Source organism: Hevea brasiliensis, chromosome 8 (assembly GCF_030052815.1).
Source record: "Hevea brasiliensis isolate MT/VB/25A 57/8 chromosome 8, ASM3005281v1, whole genome shotgun sequence".
Taxonomy (NCBI): Eukaryota; Viridiplantae; Streptophyta; class Magnoliopsida; order Malpighiales; family Euphorbiaceae; genus Hevea; species Hevea brasiliensis.
This window is the reverse complement of record NC_079500.1, coordinates 89,360,923-89,382,692: the sequence shown is the minus strand read 5'-3', so window position 1 is coordinate 89,382,692 and position 21,770 is coordinate 89,360,923. Positions and strand designations below refer to the sequence as shown.

The 21,770-nt window shown below is 31.0% G+C and overlaps 2 protein-coding genes and 1 non-coding gene across 3 annotated transcripts; 1 reads left to right on the top strand and 2 right to left on the bottom strand.

Moving 5' to 3' along the window:
- Positions 1 to 903: 903 nt before the first annotated feature.
- On the bottom strand, positions 904 to 4,235 carry LOC110651901 (uncharacterized). The gene is made up of 5 exons (XM_021807378.2): positions 4,087 to 4,235; positions 2,495 to 2,781; positions 1,836 to 1,923; positions 1,541 to 1,607; positions 904 to 1,217 (listed from the first exon to the last, which is right to left on the bottom strand). Exons 2-5 carry the CDS (start codon positions 2,538 to 2,540, stop codon positions 1,164 to 1,166), a joined length of 255 nt encoding a protein of 84 aa, XP_021663070.1. The 5' UTR covers positions 2,541 to 2,781; positions 4,087 to 4,235; the 3' UTR covers positions 904 to 1,163.
- Positions 4,236 to 8,105: 3,870 nt separating this feature from the next.
- On the top strand, positions 8,106 to 8,189 carry TRNAY-GUA (transfer RNA tyrosine (anticodon GUA)). The gene is given in 2 exon segments: positions 8,106 to 8,142; positions 8,154 to 8,189. It is a non-coding gene; the product is annotated as a tRNA-Tyr (tRNA).
- A 5,927-nt stretch (positions 8,190 to 14,116) lies between these two features.
- LOC110652744 (uncharacterized) lies at positions 14,117 to 21,305 on the bottom strand. Its single transcript, XM_021808363.2, has 4 exons — positions 21,121 to 21,305; positions 19,960 to 20,150; positions 15,375 to 15,872; positions 14,117 to 14,410 (listed from the first exon to the last, which is right to left on the bottom strand). The coding sequence occupies exons 2-3, from the start codon at positions 20,142 to 20,144 to the stop codon at positions 15,380 to 15,382; spliced, it is 678 nt and encodes a 225-aa protein (XP_021664055.2). The 5' UTR covers positions 20,145 to 20,150; positions 21,121 to 21,305; the 3' UTR covers positions 14,117 to 14,410; positions 15,375 to 15,379.
- Positions 21,306 to 21,770: the final 465 nt, after the last annotated feature.

Sequence of the window (21,770 nt, the reverse complement as noted above, 5' to 3'; positions counted from 1 at the left end):
ATTGCTCAGCAATATTGGACAATATTAGAAGACAAGTTAAGCCTTACTTTGCTAGTGAAATTAGGGGTGAGCGTTATTTAATTTGAATCGAATAAATCGAATCGAATTACTCTAATTTGATAATTTAATTCGATTTTTAAAGAATTTCATTCAGTTTAGTTTTGGATTTTAAAATTTTTTATTATTTTAGTTCAATTTAGTTTTGGAGAGAAAAAAAAAAAAAGAATTGAACTGAACCAAATCAAATTACTTTATTGATTTTTAAATTGCTTTATTTTTTTAAAGAATTTATGTTGTATATGTATTTTTACATATATAAATTGTTTAATTTCATTAATTAATAATTATTAAATTCAAATTAATGTCAAAATCAGACCAAATAATTTGAAATCAAGTATAAACAAAAAAAAAAACCCATCAAAGTCTAAAAATTGATCAGTTCAGACCGAACCGAACCAAATTAGAGCGGTTAAGTTTTTTATGCATTTTGATTTAGTTCAGTTTCTAAAATATGTTAATTTGGTTTTAACAATTTGGTTCAATTCAGTTAGAATCGAATGGTCAGCCCTAAATGAAATCATATGTCCCTTTTCATCACAAATCAGACCACAGGATCCTACTTGAAAAATACATCAAATCACATGATACCTCCAAATCAAGTATGATTTCATCATAGTGTTTGCATGTCTTTAACGATCAAGCCGGTCGGTTAATCCGATTTATTCTCATGTCAGCTACTTCGACATTCATACAGGTCAGCAATTTGATCACACATGTCAATTTAACATAGGTTGGCTAATTTTAGCCCTCAGCAAGTATCAAACCAAGGAAAATTCAGCAAACAGAGAGACATTGCAGCAATCTGAAGCTATATGCAGGTACTATGCAGCAACAAAATCCCTCCAAGGCTTAAAAATTACTTAAAAACTATATTCTTTGGCTAGAAATGAGAGGTACAATTTTCAAATTACATCACAACTTGATTGCTAACTAGTCTTGCAGGTATCAATTGAAGGTACATTGGAGGCTCTTAACATTATACTTTGATAATAGACGAATTAGCAACAAGAAATCGGTCTGCATTTCGAGTTGCTAAAGAGTTTAATTCTTTACCTTGTATTAGTCTCTGATCACACTGCAACTATGATGTTACCATTTATTATTTAATCAAAGAGGCCTTCATCATGCCAAATATCAACTAAAAAATCTACCATCTCCTGCAAAATCCAAAGAGAAAATCAAATTGACATCAACGATCGCCCAACAATGAATTTAAATAATTTATCAATATAATATCATAATCATAATTCCATTAAGGCTTAAACTGCTCTATGCAAACTGAATTACTTCACTTTGGCTTGCATACCATCTGTTATTTTATTGTCAAACAATCCCTTGCCCTTAGCTTCAATTTTCAACTCTCTCCCTCTCTTGCAAGTGCGCGTGCATGCGCACACACACACACACACACACTATTCTAGTTGGGATCGTACAAATAAATACTAAAATTCAACAATTCTATAGGCATGAAGAATCTTACAGGTAAAGGGATAGGCTCAGAGAAGGGTTCATTAGTTGAAAGCAATTCATCATAGGTTGTTGACCAGCTGCAAAGAAAATTTCTGTAATTATTCTCCACGTATTAACATGAATAGCAACAAAAAACAATTACAAATACCATGAAATACACTAAATAAATGCCTTTTGATGGCTTTTCACTGTTCTAAAAGAGATACTTGTTGTATTGAGAGGTGCCAAGCTACAATTTTTTTTTTTTTGTTTCCTTTCTCTCCTCTTCACTGGTATTAAAGAAACAAAAGTAAAGGAAAATATACCTTATGATTGGATCCTTTGCCATTGTTTTTGATTTTTGAGATTTATCTCCTATCCACTTTCTTCTACTCTCATGCCAAGCAATTGCAGCTACAATGATACATTTGGCCAGATTATGCTCAAATAAAAAGAAACAGAAATGAACAGACAAGAGCTAACAGTGTGGATTTAAATCAGGATGAAATAAAATAACCCAAAGATGAATTAATTTTTTTGAAAATCTCAAAATTACAGATTCCTCACATTGCACTGTAGATGAGGAGATGAGAAGGGCACCCACCTCCGCCCCTTAAGGAAAAAAAAAAAAAAAAAAAAGAAGAGGAAGAAGAAGAAGAAGATATAAGTTCTGGATCCTCGGAGGAGTCAATCCAATAATCTATTCCTTTTCCTTGTCTCTAAAATACGCATCCTCAACTACTCTACTTGAGATTACTGAATAGGTTGTATGGACTGAAAAAACAGCAGATGTTAGAGAAATTCACAAACAGAAGACAATTTTTCTTGAAAAGCTAGAGACAGACACAACATCAACTCAAAAAGTTATGCATTGGAGAACTACTGAGCAATAATGAATTTTCTAATACATTAACAAAACTGACGAAATGCAATAAATGAAACTACAAGGATTTATTTATTATTATTATTTTAATAAGAAACTCACCATGATTGACAAACACAGAAGTGGTCTTGCTCACTTCTTTTTCCATGGGCTTATTTCCTTTATTGGTGGATGTTGGACACTCTAAAGCTTGTTTCTAATTGGAATGGGAACCTCCAGCATTGACTTCCATCTCTAAACTGAAAGACCATTCCCTTACACGGTAACAATGCAGCTGTTGACAAGTGGTCCTTCTCACAAGTTCCCTCAAGGTTCTATCAAAGGAAATGACTACTTGGAATGTAACAAGGTTTCCAGAACAACTCCTGGACTTAAAATAGATCTTCTGTCTGATAACAAATTGAAAAAGAAAAGAAACAAAATGGAACACATAAGAATTTCACTTGAAAACATGTCATACTTAAGAAATGAAAATATATTCTTTCAATAAGAGTAATTATTGAACTACACCTAACTTTTGCATCCATAAGCAGAAGTCACCTTATTATCAGTGATAGACATCCTTAAAGTTTCCTTCCAACACTAGCATCTTTTCAGACCAATATCAGACAAACCCACTTTAAAACTTAGTCTGCTAACCATCATAGTTTATTGAGCATTAAAAACTTCCACATATGGTCTTTCTTCTTTCACAATGAAATTTGATTATACATAGCCAGTAACTTAAAATTCAGATCTAAAAGTGCAAGTATGAAAGGTTCTCAAAGTAGAGTATCAATTGAAATTGAGGATTACCTCAACCAAGTATCATAGAAGGCACACAACAAAGAAATAAACTATGTCCTACACTGCTTAAATATTTTTTTCAATATTTCAGATTCCACATCAGTGTAAACTGAAAGTTAAGAAGATCTGAGCCTGTAACACAAGGAGATACATGCATCTCAATAAAACAATTCAAATAGTACTTCAATCTCCTCTGTGGAAACTGTTACCACATCTTTATAGATCCTTCATGCCCATTCATTCATTGAGAAAGCACATAAAGGAAGTCACTAAACCAATATCAATAGCTTTTAGTTTTTGCATATCTTTTTCTACATCAACACTGCCTTCTTCAATTACACCCACTTTCAACATAGAGCCATATGTTCAGCTACAATTTCTTATTTGAATAAAACTAATTCACTATAAAATCGAGCCTTAAAAACTTTTTTCACAATCCCTCATCACTCATTCACCATTAAACCATTCTATATAACTGAACAGATAAATTTTCCTTTTCCGCAACAGTTAACCCCACCAAATTCTACATTTTCTTCAACATACCTTCCAAGAAAATAATAAAGGGGGAAAAGACAACCCTCCAAGATATCATACAAACTCCTCATTCTATAAATGGAAGATTCGTCCTAAAAAAGTTCAATAACCAAATGATTCAAAAATCTATCCTTACAAAACCCAGAATGCCAATCCTCTTTTGTCCACGAATTAGACACAATATAATTACCTACAACTTCTTTCTTTTTGTATAAAATATATAGATCTCATGATCAAATTCTCCAATATTTATTCAAACAACAAAACCAGCTTAACATTGCATTTAGCACAGAATTACAAAAATAAACAAATCTATTAAAATAAAAACAGAAATTAGAACCCGTAAAGAGAGAAGAGAGAAGGAGTGACCATACCTTATTTAAGATTGTTTATGACTGCATTGGCCTAGACGGAATCTAAAGATGTTTCCTTTAAGGGGTCTAAGAGAGAGAGAGAGAGAGAGGGTGATATATTTTGATAATTATATGCTTATAGAGTGATAATGAAATAAAATTACTTTATAATCAAGAATTAGACATAGAAAAATCAAAAAGTCACTTCCTCTGCAAGTTTTTCTTCATTTTCTTGGATTTTTCTGGTTTCTTCCCCGTATATGTCTCTATCTCCATGCAGAGCTGACGTGGATTGGATGTGATTTTGGAGCTTCAAGTGGATATGCTAGATTGTCTCTATACCAGGATGACAAGAATGCCCTCCACTTACCTCTTAGAAACCAATAATCATAAGGTATTTTAGTCATTTTCTAATTGGTAAGTATATACCAGTACCGCATAGCCTTTGTTTAATTAAGGCCGTGAAAATTTCCCTCTTCTGCTGTCTATATTTTCTGGAGTTTTTTTTTTTCCAAATATGGGAGGAGAATTTGTTGAGCTCCTTTTGAGATAAATATAATTGGGAAGTTTTATGATTAATTTTTTTCATAATAAAATTTATTTTATTAATAATTATTATTAAACATCTTGATAAATTACAATTTCATAATTATTAAATTTAGATCAAATTGATTAGTAAATTTAATAAATCAGCTTTCAAATTGATTTAATTTTATAATTAAATCAAATAAGAAAATAATTTAGTGATTCGGTTGACTCAATGATTGAACTGATGAATCGGTCTGATTGGGTTAATCTAGCTAGTTTAATTGTTCAATAATTTTTTTTATTTTAGTATTGGTATAAATAATTGAATTCAAAATCTCATAAAAAAAATTTTAAAATTAAAATTAATTTAACTAATGGGTTAATTATTTGTTTTTATTACAATATATATTTTTTTAATATATTCTTAATATTTCATAAATATTAAAAAAATATACATTTATAGAAATTTTCTATACATTATATTACTTGGATGTTTTTATATAAAATTTAAAAATACTATTAAAATTTACATAAATATAACTTAATAAATGTTATAATTTTATTTTAAATAATTAAAATGTAATTTATTTATTTATTTATATTAATAGATATTATATTTAATTAATTTTTAATTAATTTATATATATTTAATTAATTTTTAAATAATTCACTAGTTAAACTGTTGACCCATTCATTTGATCTTTCACCGATTCAACTTTCAGACTGGATTTAATGACACTATATAATTTAATGGTGAAAAGATAAAGTGCAAATAAGATAAATTAAAAATAAAATAATTGTAGAAGGCACTCATTAATTAGGTATAAGAATTTTTTTAATGAGTATGTTTAGGAAATTGATTCAAAATAATTTAAAATTTATTTGTTTTCACTATTATAAAATTTCATTCAATATAATATTATTTTATCATAAACTATCTGCATTAACAATATAATTTTTCTTAATATATTAAAAAAATTAGATTAGTAATTGACCGAATCAGTTACTAATCCATTAAAATCAATTGCTAATTGATTTAACAACATATTCAATCTGTTATAATGAGATTGGTTGCTAAATTAATTAGTAATAGATTAATAAATCTGTTACTATTGGTAACTAATGAAACAATTGAAAATAGTTCCCAACTAACAACTGAGAACCAAATTAATTGTCAAATTAATTAAATTAAAAAAAAACTTTTGATAGAAAAATATCGATTACTACAAGGAATCGATTTTGCAATTGAAATTCGTTATTAATAGCAACCGATGCAAAATACATTGTAAAATATTTAGTGTTTTTAATTTTGTAATTTTACAATTGACTTTCGGTTGTTAATTTAAAAAAAATTTTAAATAACTAATAAAAATTTAAATAAATAATTTTTCTAAAATTACTAAAATAATAAATTATTAATAAAAATTTAATACTAAATTAGTATCAAAAATATTATAATAACAAATTGCTAATAATAATCATTAACAAAAATACTAACAAAAATTAAATTTAAAGGATATTTATGAGACAAATTACTTAAAAAATTGCCATATATATTAAAAAAAAAATTACAACTACAAATAATTTATTAAAAAAATGCATTTGTACAAAATTTTTTATTTTTTACATAACAAAACACAAATTAAATAAAAGATATGAGAAAGAAAAAGATGATAAAGAAGAAAAATGATAAACAAAATATATGAGAAAAAAAGATGATGAAAAAAAAATATATAAGAAAGAAAAAGATAATAAAAAAATATATGTACGAGAGAAAAAGATGATAAAATTTTAGAAAAAAAATGAAATAAGAGAAAAAGAAAATGAAAGAGAAATTTGAAAAAAAAAAAAGAACAGTAATTTATTCAAACAATTAGCAACAATTTTATCGACTAAATCAATCGGTTATCAATTTTTAAAAAAAATTTTCCCTCTAATAATTTAGCAACTGATTGTAAAAAATATACAACTAATTTTATATATTCATATAAAGTTTGTATAAGTAATTTTTTATTATTACAATTTTTTTATAAATTTTGAATAAATTTAAATTTTAAAAATATTAATTAAATTCAAGTTAAAAAATGGTGATTTTTGCAAGTAACTTATTCATAATCTATCCCTAAATATACTTTCAAAATATAACAAAATCTATAACCTACAAATAGTAATAATTATAGATTAACTATAAGAATTATTATATGAAGTGAAAATTGAGAAAAAATAAAGAAAAGATAAGTCATTAATTCTTGATTTTGATTTTTTTTATATATAATTAAAATCAATTACAAATAATTTAAAATGACACCAAGTGGAAGGAAAGTGTCTGTTTATATTAATAGATATGGCTTTTCATTTCAACATTTATGTTTTCTGGGTTCAGTATGCAACACCATCATGCTATGGTTTACTATCTTAGACCATGCCTATGCTATGATCATTTCTATAAAATAAATAAATAAATAAATAATTATGCATCATTAGCAAGTTGTGGCACCATGCCACCGGTTAAGCATTTGGTTTAAATTAAATAGAATTAAATTATTAAAATTAATTAAATTATTATATTTTAAAAAATTGAATTGAATCGCTTTATTTTTATTTAGTTTGATTTGAATTGATTAATTTTTGAATTTTAATAATTTTTTAATTTAAATTTAATTTTTAAGTTATTTAATTTAATTTTGACATTAATTTAAACCTAATAATCATTAATAAATGAAATTAAATAACTTATATATATAAAATTATATATAATTTATAAATTTTCTATAAAAAAATAAATCAATTTAAAAATTAATAAAGTAATTAAGTTCAGTTCAATTCAACTGATTTTTTTCTTTGTAAAATTGAAACAAATCAAAATAATTAAAATTTTTAAAATGTAAAATCAAACGAAAACAAACCAAATTATCTTTAAAACCAAACAGAATTATCTAATTAAGATGATTCAGTTCGATTTATTTATTTAATTTAAACAGTGCTCACCCCTACCACACTACAGTTAGGCTGTAGCCTTTTTCTGTGAGTGTGAACCATTCCTTTTTAACTAATAAAATTTTTAGCCGGTTCTAAAATACTAACTGAATTTAATTAAAATTATGAAAAAAAAATAAACTTAATTAAAATTAAAAATATCTAATTGTTCACAATTGAATTAACTAAAAAGTGTAGAATATATTTTATATTATAAATTAACTAATTATCAATAAAAATATATTTATAATATTTTTTACTTATAAAAAATAATAATTGAATTTATTATTAATAAAAGAATAATTATAAATTAAATCTTATTAATGAAAGGTAACTATTAAAATAGTGTCTAATTTCTTTTATCACACAAGTTTATTGCCTATATAATTTTATACAACTATATAAAAAGAAATTATTGGATTATCATATAAAAAAATAACTCAACTCATTAATAGAAATTTTTAATAATATAATATACTTTTGAATTTAATTTATATTCATTAAATAAGTAAACGTCGGCGTGTAGGACGTGTCAACCGACCTTAGCTCAGTTGGTAGAGCGGAGGACTGTAGTTGTTGCTGTAATCCTTAGGTCGCTGGTTCGAATCCGGCAGGTCGGATTTCTATTTTGTTATATTTTCGCATATTTAATTAATTTTGGTATTTTTTTTATTATTTACTTTTATTGGGAAAATAAAGAAGAAAATACACAGGACCTTTGACTCCTCTCTTTAAATACATTTCATTGTGAGACCATCTCCCACCACAATCATTTTTTTAAATTTCAGGTTTTATTCAGAAAAAATTATTTATAAAAAAAAAATTAATAAATTTTTATATAATTATATTTAAATTTTATTTTAAATATGAGAATAATTAAAAATAAAATCAATTAAATTTTTATAAAATTTTAGTTTCTCAATAGATTTCTCTTAAGTTTTCCTTTTTTATATTCTTTTATAGGACTTTTAAATTTACAATTTTTTTACTTTTTCCTATGAGATTTAATGAAAGTACTCGTCTAAACCTAATTTATTATAAATTTAATACATAAATATATAAATTTTATTTATTTTATATATAAATTCCACCATCTATATTACATATTAATTTTATGATGAATTAAGCTTAAATAAAAATTTTGCAAGATTTTATATCAAAAATATTATATAAAAATGGAGTAAAGATAGGAGATTCAAAAATAAACTTTAATTTAGTCTTAAATGTTTAATAAAACTTATAACTTAATTTATATATTTTTAAAACTAAGTAATTTAATCCTTAAATTTTGAGAAAACATATAATTTAGTTATTGTCTAATTTTTCATCCAATTTACCGTTAAATATAATATAAATAACTAAAATGCCCTTAATTCTATATATTTTTTAACTTAAATAACTTAATATAGGAGGTTTTGTATTTTAAATAAATAGTCTCTTGATAAACAAAACTTTAACTTTAATGTAAAAAAAATATTTTCTAACTTAAAACTTTATAAACAAAATTAGTCCATTGATTTAATTTGTCACGACCCAACCTATGGGCCGGACTGGCACTAGGACCTGGGCCAGCCTAAAGCCCCCGAGGCCAGTAGTAAGCCTTAACTATTCATTTACCCAACTCTAAGGCCCATTTGGGCCCAATTTCAAGAAAACAAGCGGGACAGTCAGGCCATAAAATGGACTTACCAACGGGGAGTTTTCGACTCACCCGACCTGTAAACACAATATATAGTCAATTGGGGAGCTCAGCTCACCCTCCACATACTCATCAACATAATAATAAATGGGAGCTCAGCTCCCTCATCCAATCCATCAAACATGCATATCATTATACGTTTACAGGTCCAACATGATAATAATATTACAGACCATAATCAAATAAATACTTCTAACACATGCGGAAATTCTAGGAGTAAATAAAATTACACAAATATTGATAAACAATCTGTGAAGGAGAAAAGCAGGTTAACCAAAATAAAATCCTCCTGTAGCCTGAAAAAATATTGAATAGGAGTGAGCGTTCGACTCAGAGAGCAAAATATCAATTTTAACCATAATCTCTATAACTATCTAAAACTAATGCACCCTGTAGAGTGAAATGCAACATCCACATCATTTTCACATCATAACATCAAAAAGGTAATTTGGAGCACTCACGCACCCTGTAGCATCAATCATAACATATGGGAGCTGATCCCCTATACAGCTCTCTTAAATCCAATCTGGTGCCAGCGAAGAACTCAAGCCGGACTTTCGCTTAATAAGCCAAATCGAGGGTCCCAGCGAAGAACTCAAGCCGTGACTACCCCTCGAAGGATCGGGTCCCAGCGAAGAACTCAAGCCGTGACTACCCGTCCTATCCATAGTCCACACCACATCACACGCACGCCAACGCACGCACACTGCTCCAAATTACCACAACAACATCATGGTACTTTAACATTTATCAATGCATCATAAATCGTGCCTAGAGTTTAACTACATAAATATATGCATATAAGTGATGCATGGGCATGTTGAACATATAATAATATCGAAATTACAATTAAAATTAATATTTTACTCACAGACTTGACGACAATCACTGTGGCGGCTGGGCGGAGGAAGAAGGCTGTCCCGGCTCACCTGACAATTATATTACAATTATTTAATACAATCTGACTCAATACAAACAAAGAAAAAGACCAATTACGTCCTAAGTCGTACTGAAAATCCGGCAGAGTCTCCCCTATACCTAGGACCTACCCAACCTGCAAAAGGGTTCGAAACACACTTCTATACTCACAATCCATATATCCACAACTCAATCACATCACACAGCCCCTCCTGGGCCCATCAAATCAATCATCCATCACAATATGTAAAATTTCAATTTAGTCCCTATAATTGACCATTTTTGCAAAAACTGCCCAAATCAGCTCTAAAAATTCTAAAACTTTGCCCCGCGGTCCTTAGCAATATTACTAAGCTATTGCAAAAAGAATCGTAATTTTCTAAGCTACCACGAATATCTTACGGATTTTTAATCCTATTTAAGCACTAGAAAATTACGTAAAAACAAGGTTCGGGTTTACCTTTGCCGATTCCGACTTTGGGAACGCGCTCGGGACGTCTGACAATGGGGGGCTAGCCAAAACCTCGGTCCAATTCGGAGACTTTTCCGTGCAGTGCATGCGGCGAAATTTGCAGACCCGGTCAACTGTCGAATTTCCGCGAATCGAGGATACCTACACGAAGCCCATAACACGGGGGTTAGTACATAAATTTTTCAGAATTTTCTAAGCTCATTAAATGCTCGGAAAAACACTGCGAAGTTCCGTGGGACCCACCAAAAAACGGTGTCGAAAAAATTCGAAATTTATGTCGTTGCGAAGCTCTCGCCGAGTGGAGCGTGCTGGTAGCCTCGGTTTTCTCGTGGAATTCACGGTTTTCGAGAAATCTAGCCCAAAAGTCGAAATGGACTAAAATCTTCCCGAGCAAAAATCGAACAAACCGCTCGATGGATTTTGGCGTTCTTGGTGTCTATGGAAAGCTCTCCCCGAGTAGATGATTTTAGACACAAGACCCGGTCCAATTGGTGGCCGGATCGGCCGGATTTGGCCGTGGAAGCTGAATCGACAGGGGGCGTTGCGCGTTTTCCGTCCGTTTAGCGCGCCTGGCCGGGAGGGTCAGGCGGCCACGGCTGGGTCAGGGTGGGCGGTGGTGGGGTGGGAGAGAGTGGGGAGGAGAGAGAAAACGCGAGGAAGAGAGAAGGAGGAAGGAACGCGCGCGAGAGGAAGAAAAAGAGAAGAAGACCGGTCCGATTCGATCGGTCCGATTCGATCGGTCCGATTCGGCAGGTTCGATTCGAAATACAAAATTTTTGAATTTTTACTCTGCCTCGGGACCGAAAACGAGGTCCAAAAATTCCGAAAAAATTCCAGAAAACTCAGAAAAATACGTAGACTCCAAATATATTTTTAGTTTTGCCACGTGGTCTTTAAATTAATTTTTAAAAATCATCAAAGTTTATATTTTCGGAAAATCGAACCCGATTTTTAAAATCCGAAAAATCTCAAAAAAATTCCTAAAATTTAAATAAAATTAAAATACCAAAAATGCTCATAAAATTTAAAATTTTGGGGTGTTACATAATTATTTTATTTATAATATAATATCTTAGAAACTAAATCATTTTAGTTTAAAAAAAGAATAGAATTAATAACATTTTAGTTATTTTTATTATAATTAATAGTCAATTAGATAGAAAATTAAATGAAGAGATTAAATTATAGATTTTACTAAATTTTAAAATTAAATTACTAAATTTTAAAAATTAAAGATAATTCCTAGGCTACAATCCAATTCTCTAAGTGATACTTGAGATGTTTTTCATGCTCACAAGAGGTTTCCTCTCCTTTCGTCCTATTTTTAAAGTTGAGATTTAGTGATTTACCAAATGGCTGAGCAGTAATGAGACAGCCTTTCTCCTCCTCCTCACGTGCCGGCCAATGTGCACATTATTTTCACCTAGTCTCGATCACGAAATATTATATTATCAATCAACTATTTCACGTAGATAAGCATATAAGAATTGGCGAATTAATTACAAAGTAATTTTTTTTTTGAATTTTATTAAATTCAGTTTTGTTTATATTTTAAAAATATATATATATTTTTTTTCAAAATATAACTAATTTTTATACTTAACTATGTTTTTATAATTAGTTTGCCATTTCATATTAAATGCTGATATGTACAATAACTATGGATATGATTTCCAGCTTTAAAGTAAAGGATGGAGTAAATTGAAATAATATGTTTGATATAAAGTTATAATAAAATCATGATTACATTACATATTTGATTATATTGTTTGGTAATATAAAAAAAGATTGATATAATGAAATGACAATTATATCATATAATCAATTATGCTTAATTATCATTACATACAAAAATAGATATAATTATAATTACTTATTTTTATTATTTTTTTCATTCATAGTCAATACAATTACTATCACTGTTCGATCACTACTAATATTATCACCATTACTTCACTTTGTCATCACCATTCTCTTATCATTATCGCTATCACCACCACCATCACTTGATTACTCTTATCACCAAATAGTCATTGTCACATCTACCACCACAAAGCCACTGTCACCGCCAGTATTTCAAATTGCCACTACTGCTTAGCCATTATCATCATCACCATCTAACCACCTTTGTTGTTATTATCATCATTACTTAGCTACCACTATTACTCGGCTACCACTATTCAATCACTATCACTTATTATTAACATTATAAATAAATAAAATATTAAAATCAAAATTATCATTACACTTATATATTTTTTTTACAATAAAAATAGAAATATAATGACAATTATATTACATTATAACTTTAATTGCATTACATAATTTATTGAATTACACTCTACCAAATGTAACTTAAAATTATACTTTCAACCAATTCCAGATCTATTCAAGGATGATTTGAATTTCAATTTAATTCGAACTAAATTGATCATAATTTTTTTTCAATAAATTTTATTTATTTTATTTATTATTATTATTATTATTATTATTATTATTATTATTATTATTATTACATTGAATAAAAATAAAAAATATAGACTACAATACAGAAAAAATAGTGTAAATATTTATAACTAAAAGGAAAAAAACCCAATTAATTTTATTCATTCTTAAACAATACACATTATCAAATTACACTGAATATAATTAAAAAATACATTGCAATAAAGAAGGATAAAATTAAAAATAAATAACATTAGAATAAAAAAAGACTTAAATTTAATTATCATCAATAGAAAGAAAATTAACATCTTTAATATAATCCAAATAATAAAAAAAAGTAATATTCTTTATTTTTTTAATATTATAATTAAGCAATGAAAAATAAGTTAATTTTTTTAAAAATATTTTCTATAGACATTAATTTTCCAGGAAATAAAAGAACCTTAATCATGTTACTAGTTCCAAAATTAATGTCAAAATTCCTTAAAAAAAAGGAAAAAGAAATCCATAGAGGCATGTTGTTTTAATATTTGAATAATAAAAATATAAAATCTAATTTCTTTAAACTTATAATTTCTTTAATCCAAAGGAGTAAAAAAAGGAAAATATGTAGCCCAAAAAGGACCATAAAAATCTTTAAATAAAAAAAAATTAACACATCCACAGCAATTAAGGTGTACTTTGCAAAGTCTAAGTGCTTACTTGTGCCAAAATATTGGGTCAAATGGAGAATAAAAAGACTTAATGCCCTTCTGATTTTCCCTTCCTTGGGTGCAAAACACCAGAAATTTTAACAAGACAAAAATGCAATAAAACTATCAGAGAGCCTCTATTTCAAAACTCAAAAGTAGGATGGTCCACAATTCTTGGAGGCTCTTAACCAAATCGAAAAATCGAACTGAACCGATTCAAAACTGAAATTTGATTCCTCTTTTGGTTCCAAAAAGTAAAAGAACTAAAATTTGGTTTCGATTTCCGATTCTTAACACCCCTACTCAAAAGTACCAAATACATTATTTACCAGAATTTTCTTTTTATTTGCAGTAATGCATTTTTTTTTATTTACCAGAATAGTGCATTGTTTTTGATTCCACAGATATTAATCACTACATATTTTTCTATTCTCCACATCAATGTGAAATCTAATTACCTCAAGTAGACGGTCATCTATATTTACATAACTAAGTAGCAAATGCTTGAATGCATTGCATTTTTCTTTCAAAAGTGCGTCAGCCTCAACGAATACATACCAGAATCATTAAAAGCTCGTCTGCCTGAGGATCTGAAGACGCACATCATAAGCTCATCTGCCGGAGGATTTCAGGAAGGTAAGAGTCAGTAAAAAAGTCTGTCAAAATGGAATCTTTATCACAAGAAACATGAGATTTAATGGATAACAGATGATGATGATGATGATGATGCTGAAACTAGGCAATTTGGATTTGTGGGACTTGAGGTAACTAAGGGCTTGTTCACTTCCGAAAGACTGAAGTAGTTTTTTGTAAAAATTTTATAAGAAAATTAAAAAAACAGAGTTATGTATTCATATGTGCCAGTTTTCTAAATGAAGAAATTTAACTAAAATTTGAAAAATAGCCTTAAGTTGTTTTTCATTGTTTTCCTTTATAACAAAAGTTATACTTTCCAACTAAAAAATAATAACTTTTCACCACTAAAATTATATTATAGCTTTTCTTCATAATTAAAATTAAATAATTATTTGGAAAGTTATTTATTTATACTGATAAAAAAATCATATTCTTATAAAATAAATAAATATCACATTAAAAAATAAAAATAAAATAAGTTTTTAAATATATTTTACAATAATTTATTTTTTTAATTATCTTCTTAATTTTTCGAATTAGAAAATTGTTTTCTATTATTGGCGGGTGAAACATATTTTCCACGCTTTTTCTTATTTTTCATAGAAAATAAAAACTGCAGTTTTCTTAAAAAATGGAAAACAGAAAATTATTTTCCACAAGTGAATAGGCCCTAAGAAATTATAGTTTTATAAATATCAAAAATTGATAAATCAGAATTTTATTAATATTTTTAGGGCATCTAAAGTATAATTTCATTAAAAAAAAAAGGCCAGCAAAATATCAGCCCTTTATGAACATAACTGAGTATCACAAAGATATCAATAATCTAGATCTCTACCGAACAAAAATCTGGCCTGTCATGTTATAATCTATATATAAGAATCATAAACATCAAATAAAAAGAAATGCAGCAGAAATAACGAGTTTGGTGTGCTAAGCATACCTTTCCTATGACATTTTTGCTGAAAAAAGTTGTAACTTATCTTCACTTGCACAACCAAGCATGCCAATCCCTTGGGTATGTGCATATTTCACGTCAAGGATAGGGTGGTGATGCGGTTTAAGATTCTGGTTCACTGTTAAACTTGGCAATTCCCTCAATCTCAATCCATGGGTAACTCCATCTGCATAAGCTAATAATGGGCAGCAATTCTCCATGTTTACAATAGCAGACTTCACCATTTGAACATAACTTAAGTGTGCAAATGTTGATCCCAATTTATGATAAAAGCTGTCAGCTACTCTCTTGACAAGAACTTGAGATCCCAGTATTCCTTGTCCGGGAACACTAGATGACCCTTGATTTGATGATGGCAAATTAACTGTTGCAATGGATGTATTATATTTGGGACGATATGAAGCAAGAATGTCATCGCTTAAGGGACCATAAGCAAGTGACGTACAAATGCCTTGATTGTCCAATCCAGGAACTGGAAATGGCCTTCAACAAAAAGCAAATAACAGTTTAGCACAACCGATTCAACTTTTACAAAGGTGAAGTTTCTCAGCATCATTATTGTAGCAGTAGTCGAAACGTGCAAACTTGTGCATGACATGTTGATAGGATTTTAAAAATGAAAAGTGATATTTCATCAAAAGAGTTAGAAGCCAAGAACAATATGGTGATAATTTCGCTTCTTAATTCTAATCTGGCCCATCTACGACCCAAAGAACACACATCAAGGTTAATTTAGAACATTGTTCTGCTTTTCAGCATATTTTTATCGTATGGACAATAATGATTCTTTGATGTAGAACCCTTGGCTCTCAAACCCAAAAGAATTTAATCCAAGCAGAAAATCTCTCTATATATAACCTACGTAAATAAAGGATGCAGTAAATGGTGGCAGAAGTTGGCTTATTTTCCGATTAATGTAGACCCCTAGCTTCCCACACCTAAAATACATTAATTCACACAAAAACTATGCTTTTAGAGATTACATGTAACACCCCAAAAATTTTAAATTTATGAGCATTTTTGGTATTTTAATTTTATTTAAATTTTAGGAATTTTTTTGAGATTTTTCGGATTTTAAAAATCGGGTTCGATTTTCCGAAAATATAAACTTTGATGATTTTTAAAAATTAATTTAAAGACCACGTGGCAAAACTAAAAATATATTTGGAGTCTACGTATTTTTCTGAGTTTTCTGGAATTTTTTCGAAATTTTTGGACCTCGTTTTCGGTCCCGAGGCAGAGTAAAAATTCAAAATTTTGTATCTTGAATCGGACCGGCCGAATCGAACCGGACCGGATCGGACCGGTCGAATCGGACCGGCCTTTTCCTTCTTCTTCTTTCCTTCCCCGCGCGCGTCGACCTCCTCCCCTTCTCTCTCTCTTTTCTCTCTCCTCCTGCCCCTGCCGCCGGCCAGCCACCTCCCCCTGCCACCCCAGCCGACCGGCGCCGCCACCCAGCCTCCCCAGCCAGCCGGCCGCCGCCCCAAACGGCCGGAAACCGCGCGCGAATTCCCTCCCTCGCGCGCGCGGCGTTTCGGCTTCCCCGGCCAAAATCCGGCCGATCCGGCCACCAATTGGACCGGGTCTTGTGTCTAAAATCATCTACTCGGCGAGAGCTTTCCATAGACACCAAGAACGCCGAAATCCATCGAGCGGTTTGTCCAATTTTTGCTCGGGAAGTTTTTAGCCCATTTCGACTTTTGGGCTAGATTTCTCGAAAACCGTGAATCCCACGAGAAAACCGAGGGTACCAGCACGCTCCACTCGTCGAGAGCTTCGCGGCGACATAAATTTCAAATTTTTCCGACACCGTTTTTCGGTGGGTCCCACGGAACTTCGCAGTGTTTTTCCGAGCATTTAATGAGCTTAGAAAATTCTGAAAAATTTATGTACTAACCCCCGTGTTATGGGCTTCGTGTAGGTATCCTCGATTCGCGGAAATTCGACAGTTGACCAGTGCGCAAAATTCGGCGAACATGCACTGTTACCGGAAAAGTCTCCGAATTGCACCGAGGTTTTGGCTACCCCCCCATTGTCAGACGACCCGAGCGCGTCCCCGAAGTCGGAATCGGCAAAGGTAAACCCGAACCTTGTTTTTACGTAATTTTCTAGTGCTTAAATAGGATTAAAAATCCATAAAATATTCGTGGTAGCTTAGAAAATTATGATTCTTTTTGCAATCGCTTAGTAATATTGCTAAGGACCGCGGGGCAAAGTTTTAGAATTTTTAGAGCTGATTTGGGCAGTTTTTGCAAAAATGGTCAATTATAAGGACTAAATTGAAATTTTACATATTGTGATGGATGATTGATTTGATGAGCACAGGAGGGGCTGTGTGATGGGATTGAGTTGTGGACATATGGATTGTGAATATAGAAGTGTGTTTTGAGCCCTTTTGCAGGTTGGGTAGGTCCTAGGTATAGGGGAGACTCTGCCGGATTTTCGGCACGACTTAGGACGTATTTGGTCTTTTCTTTGTTTGTATTGAGTCAAATTTATTAAATGATTGTAATAAAATTGTCAGGTGAGCCGGGACAGCCTTCTTCCTCCGCCCAGCCGCCTCAGTGACCATCGTCAAGTCTGTGAGTAAAATATTAATTTTAATTGTAATTTCGATATTATTATATGTTCAAGCATGCCCATGCATCACTTATATGCATATATTTATGTAGTTAAACTCTAGGCACGATTTATGTTGCATTCATAACTGTTAGCGTGCCATGGATGTTGTTGTGGTAATTTGGAGCAGTGTGCGTGCGTTGGCGTGCGTGTGATGTGGTGTGGACTATGGATAGGACGGGTAGACACGGCTTGAGATCTTCGCTGGGACCCGGTCCTTCGGGGTAGACACGGCTTGAGTTCTTCGCTGGGACCCCGATTTAGTTATTAAGTGGAAGTCCGAGCTGAGTTCTTCACGGCACGAGTTGGATTTAAGAGAGTCAGATAGGATCAGCTCCCATATATTATGATTGATGTTACAGGGTGCGTGAGTGCTCCAAATTTACCTTTTTGATGTTGTGATGTGAAAATGTTGTTGATATTGCATTTCACTCTCCAGGGTGCATTAGTTTTAGATAGTTATAGAGATTATGGTTAAAATTGATATTTTACTCTCTGAGTCGAACGCTCACTCCTGTTCAATATTTTTCCAGGCCACAGGAGGATATTTTTGAGGTTAACCTGCTTCCTTTCCTCGCAGGTTGTTTATCAATATTTGTGTAATTTTATTTACTCCTAGAATTTCCGCATGTGTTAGAAATGTTTATTTGATTTGGGTCTGTAAACTAAATTATTATTGTGGACCTGTAAAATTATTATATGCATGTTTGATGGACTGGATGAGGGAGCTGAGCTCCCATTTATCATTATGATGATATGAGTATGTGGAGGGTGAGCTGAGCTCCCCAATGGATTGTTTATTGTGTTTACAGGTCGGGTGAGTCAAAAACTCCCCGTTGGTAGGTCCATTTTATGGCCGGACTCTGTCCGGTTGGTTTCTTGAAATTGGGCCCAAATGGGCCTTAGAGTTGGGTAAATGAATAGTTAAGGCTTACTACGGGCCTCGGGGGCTTTAGGCTGGCCCAGGTCCTAGTGCCGGTCCGGCCCATAGGTTGGGTCGTGACATTACAATCTTAAATAGAGATATAAAATACAAAATTAATAAACAACCCCAATTAAATATAAAATTACTAAATCCCCCTATAAAAATATAATATTGCTCGTTAAGTTCCTAATACTATAATGACTAAATGAAGAATAATAATACCAAAGAGGTTCTGTTCGGATTATAAATCTCATATCGGAAAAGTATAATAATAAAAAGGATAAATATAAATGGTTAAATTATAATATTAACCTAATTAGTCATTTTGATGTGCAAAATAATTTAATCATTTATATAAGTCCAAATTAAAATGAATTAAAATGTAATTTGACCAGCACTCTCTCCAAATTTAACATGGTATCAGAGCTTGGACTGAGTTGTGAGTTTTAACCGCCTATAAAATTGTATAATTGGGTCCCTATTAGGTTAAAAATATAAACTAATTGTCAAGTGACAATCATATGGCTGCACTTGAAGGGGGAGTATTAGGATTATAAATCCCACATCTGAAAAGTATAAAATAAAAAGGGTAAATATAAGTGGTTAAATTGCAACATTGATCTGACTAGTAATTTTGATGTATAAAGCAATCTAATCACTTATATAAACCCGAATTAAAATGAATTAAACTGTAATTTGACTAACATTCTCTCAAAATTTAACATTCTCTCCAGGAAAGGTTTAGATCACAATCAGGACTTGGATTACCTCCAAGGGGAGGAATATAAATTGCATCATTGTTGTAAGAGACTGATTACAACAATAAGGAATAAGGATTCAAACTAAACATAATGGCATTCAAATAAAACAAACAAAAAATAACAAGCTGACATAATTTCCTTGAAGTACATCCTTGTCATATAGGCATTAGAAAGAATTGGAGCGATTTAGGATTAGGATTCAAACAAATAAACATGGGACACACAACTTCCATAAAATAGATATCATAGGTTCAAATTAGCTAACCTCTCTCCAGAGCTAGTGCTCCACACGCATGGGCCCAAGGAGGAAGCTGTCAGCAATTTTTGAGCATCGTGACCCAGAATTGGGTTATGCACCAAGGAATGTATAGTATGAATAGGCTGGGCCGTTAGTCCAACAATGGATTGCAAAGGATTTATGGTGTGACGCATATCAAACACCAAGAGCATACCATTCTGCAAAAGAAACAATAAAATAAGAACAAGGTTTTGAGATTTATGTGCAGGCATGTTTTCAAAGAACGGCTGGCTGTTACGTAACGTAACGGCTGTTATTTACAGGTTTTGAAGGGGCCCATTATGCGATACACCATTATTTACAGGCAAATCTCAAGTTGTAACGACTGTTATGTAACAGTAACGGTTGTTATTTACCGTTATGCAGCGGTAACGACTTGCTGCAATCACATGAAAACAATGTTATTTTGCTTCTCTTTTCTTTGCTTGCATATTCTCTCTTCCACAACTGATATATCTTTCATATTCTCTCAAAATTTCATCCAAATTTCTCCTCTCTCCTTTCTTCTATAAATTCTATCTCTTATTGTTTGCTAAGCTAAGATCATCATTAAATATCTCTATCCTAACTATAAATTGTTTAATATTAATGATATCTAAACATAATAGATTTAATGTCTTTATTTGATGTATTTGTGCTTATTATATAGTTGTTTATCTTAGTTTTACTAGTATCCACTAATATATAGTCATTTTAAGAATTTTGCAAATTTCTCAAAAAAATTCGCGTTGTGCCCGGCAGTTACCGTTGCATTATAGCCATTATAGGCCTGCTTCCGTTACTTGCGACCGTGACTATGATTTGAAACCATGGTGCAAAGTTAACAAATATTTGGACTTACATGAACAAGGGCGAGGGGCTAAAAAAAAAAAAAAAGGTTTTGAGCTGATGTAAAATTGAAGTCAAGGCTTACAATCTCCTTAAGGATGGCAAAACACAGGCATATATGTCACACTCAAAAAACACAAGCCCAACAACTAAGATTTGGTAAATACTCTTCTAAACTATGGCTACCTACATTCTTGGGATATATGGAAAGATAAATAAACCATAAAGGTGACTCCAACTGATTTGAGATAAGACTCAGTTGAGTTGAGATGGAATGATATGCATGGTCAAGTATCAAACCTGCAAGCCAGCATAGATATAGTGAGGACTGTTAAGATCCCATGCACACGACCAAGCTGGGACCTGGAAGAAACAATTTTTTCCAGACAAGCAGGTAAATAAAATTAAAAGAACTGTCGATATGAACAAAATTTTAAGCTGCAACAGATACGAGTCATTTGTGTATGTGAATGCGTGTATGTAAACAAATTAAATAAAAATTGAATGAGCTCTCCACATCATGTTCTCTTCATTCTTCCATGAGGCAGCACCATAAAATAGTAAAGGAAAGAAAATATCATTAAAGTCCCAGAAAAAATAAATAAAAGATAGAAAACAGAGTACTGGATTGCGGTTGACCACTGGCAGAGCCAAATGGGTCCCTGATTTCGGCATAAATATAAAAAGAGGTGAAAAAAAGTAATATACTTGTGAGAAAGCATTAAAAAGATTGACCTTTCAAGATCATCAACTTCTTCAACTATGTCCAACCTGGTTACATAGTCCTCAATCATTTTGTGTTTGTTTCAACTCGCTTCAGAATCTTCTAAAGTCAATTATTTTTACTTTCAATTGTTTAAGTGTAAAGATTATGGTTCCTAGCATCGTACCAATGCCTAGATATTATAATACCTTTAATCAAAAGGAGTATCTGAGTTAACCTGTTTCTA

Coding starts and splice junctions, on each gene's coding strand:
- LOC110651901 (XM_021807378.2), bottom strand. CDS start 2,540: ATGGAAAAAGAAGTGAGCAAGACCACTTCTGTGTTTGTCAATCATG. Junction 1,924..2,494: donor TTCTGTGTTTGTCAATCATG/GTGAGTTTCTTA, acceptor GTATCATTGTAG/CTGCAATTGCTTGGCATGAG. Junction 1,608..1,835: donor GCAAAGGATCCAATCATAAG/GTATATTTTCCT, acceptor TTTTCTTTGCAG/CTGGTCAACAACCTATGATG.
- LOC110652744 (XM_021808363.2), bottom strand. CDS start 20,144: ATGCTCTTGGTGTTTGATATGCGTCACACCATAAATCCTTTGCAATCC. Junction 15,873..19,959: donor AGCACTAGCTCTGGAGAGAG/GTTAGCTAATTT, acceptor TTTTTGTTGAAG/GCCATTTCCAGTTCCTGGAT.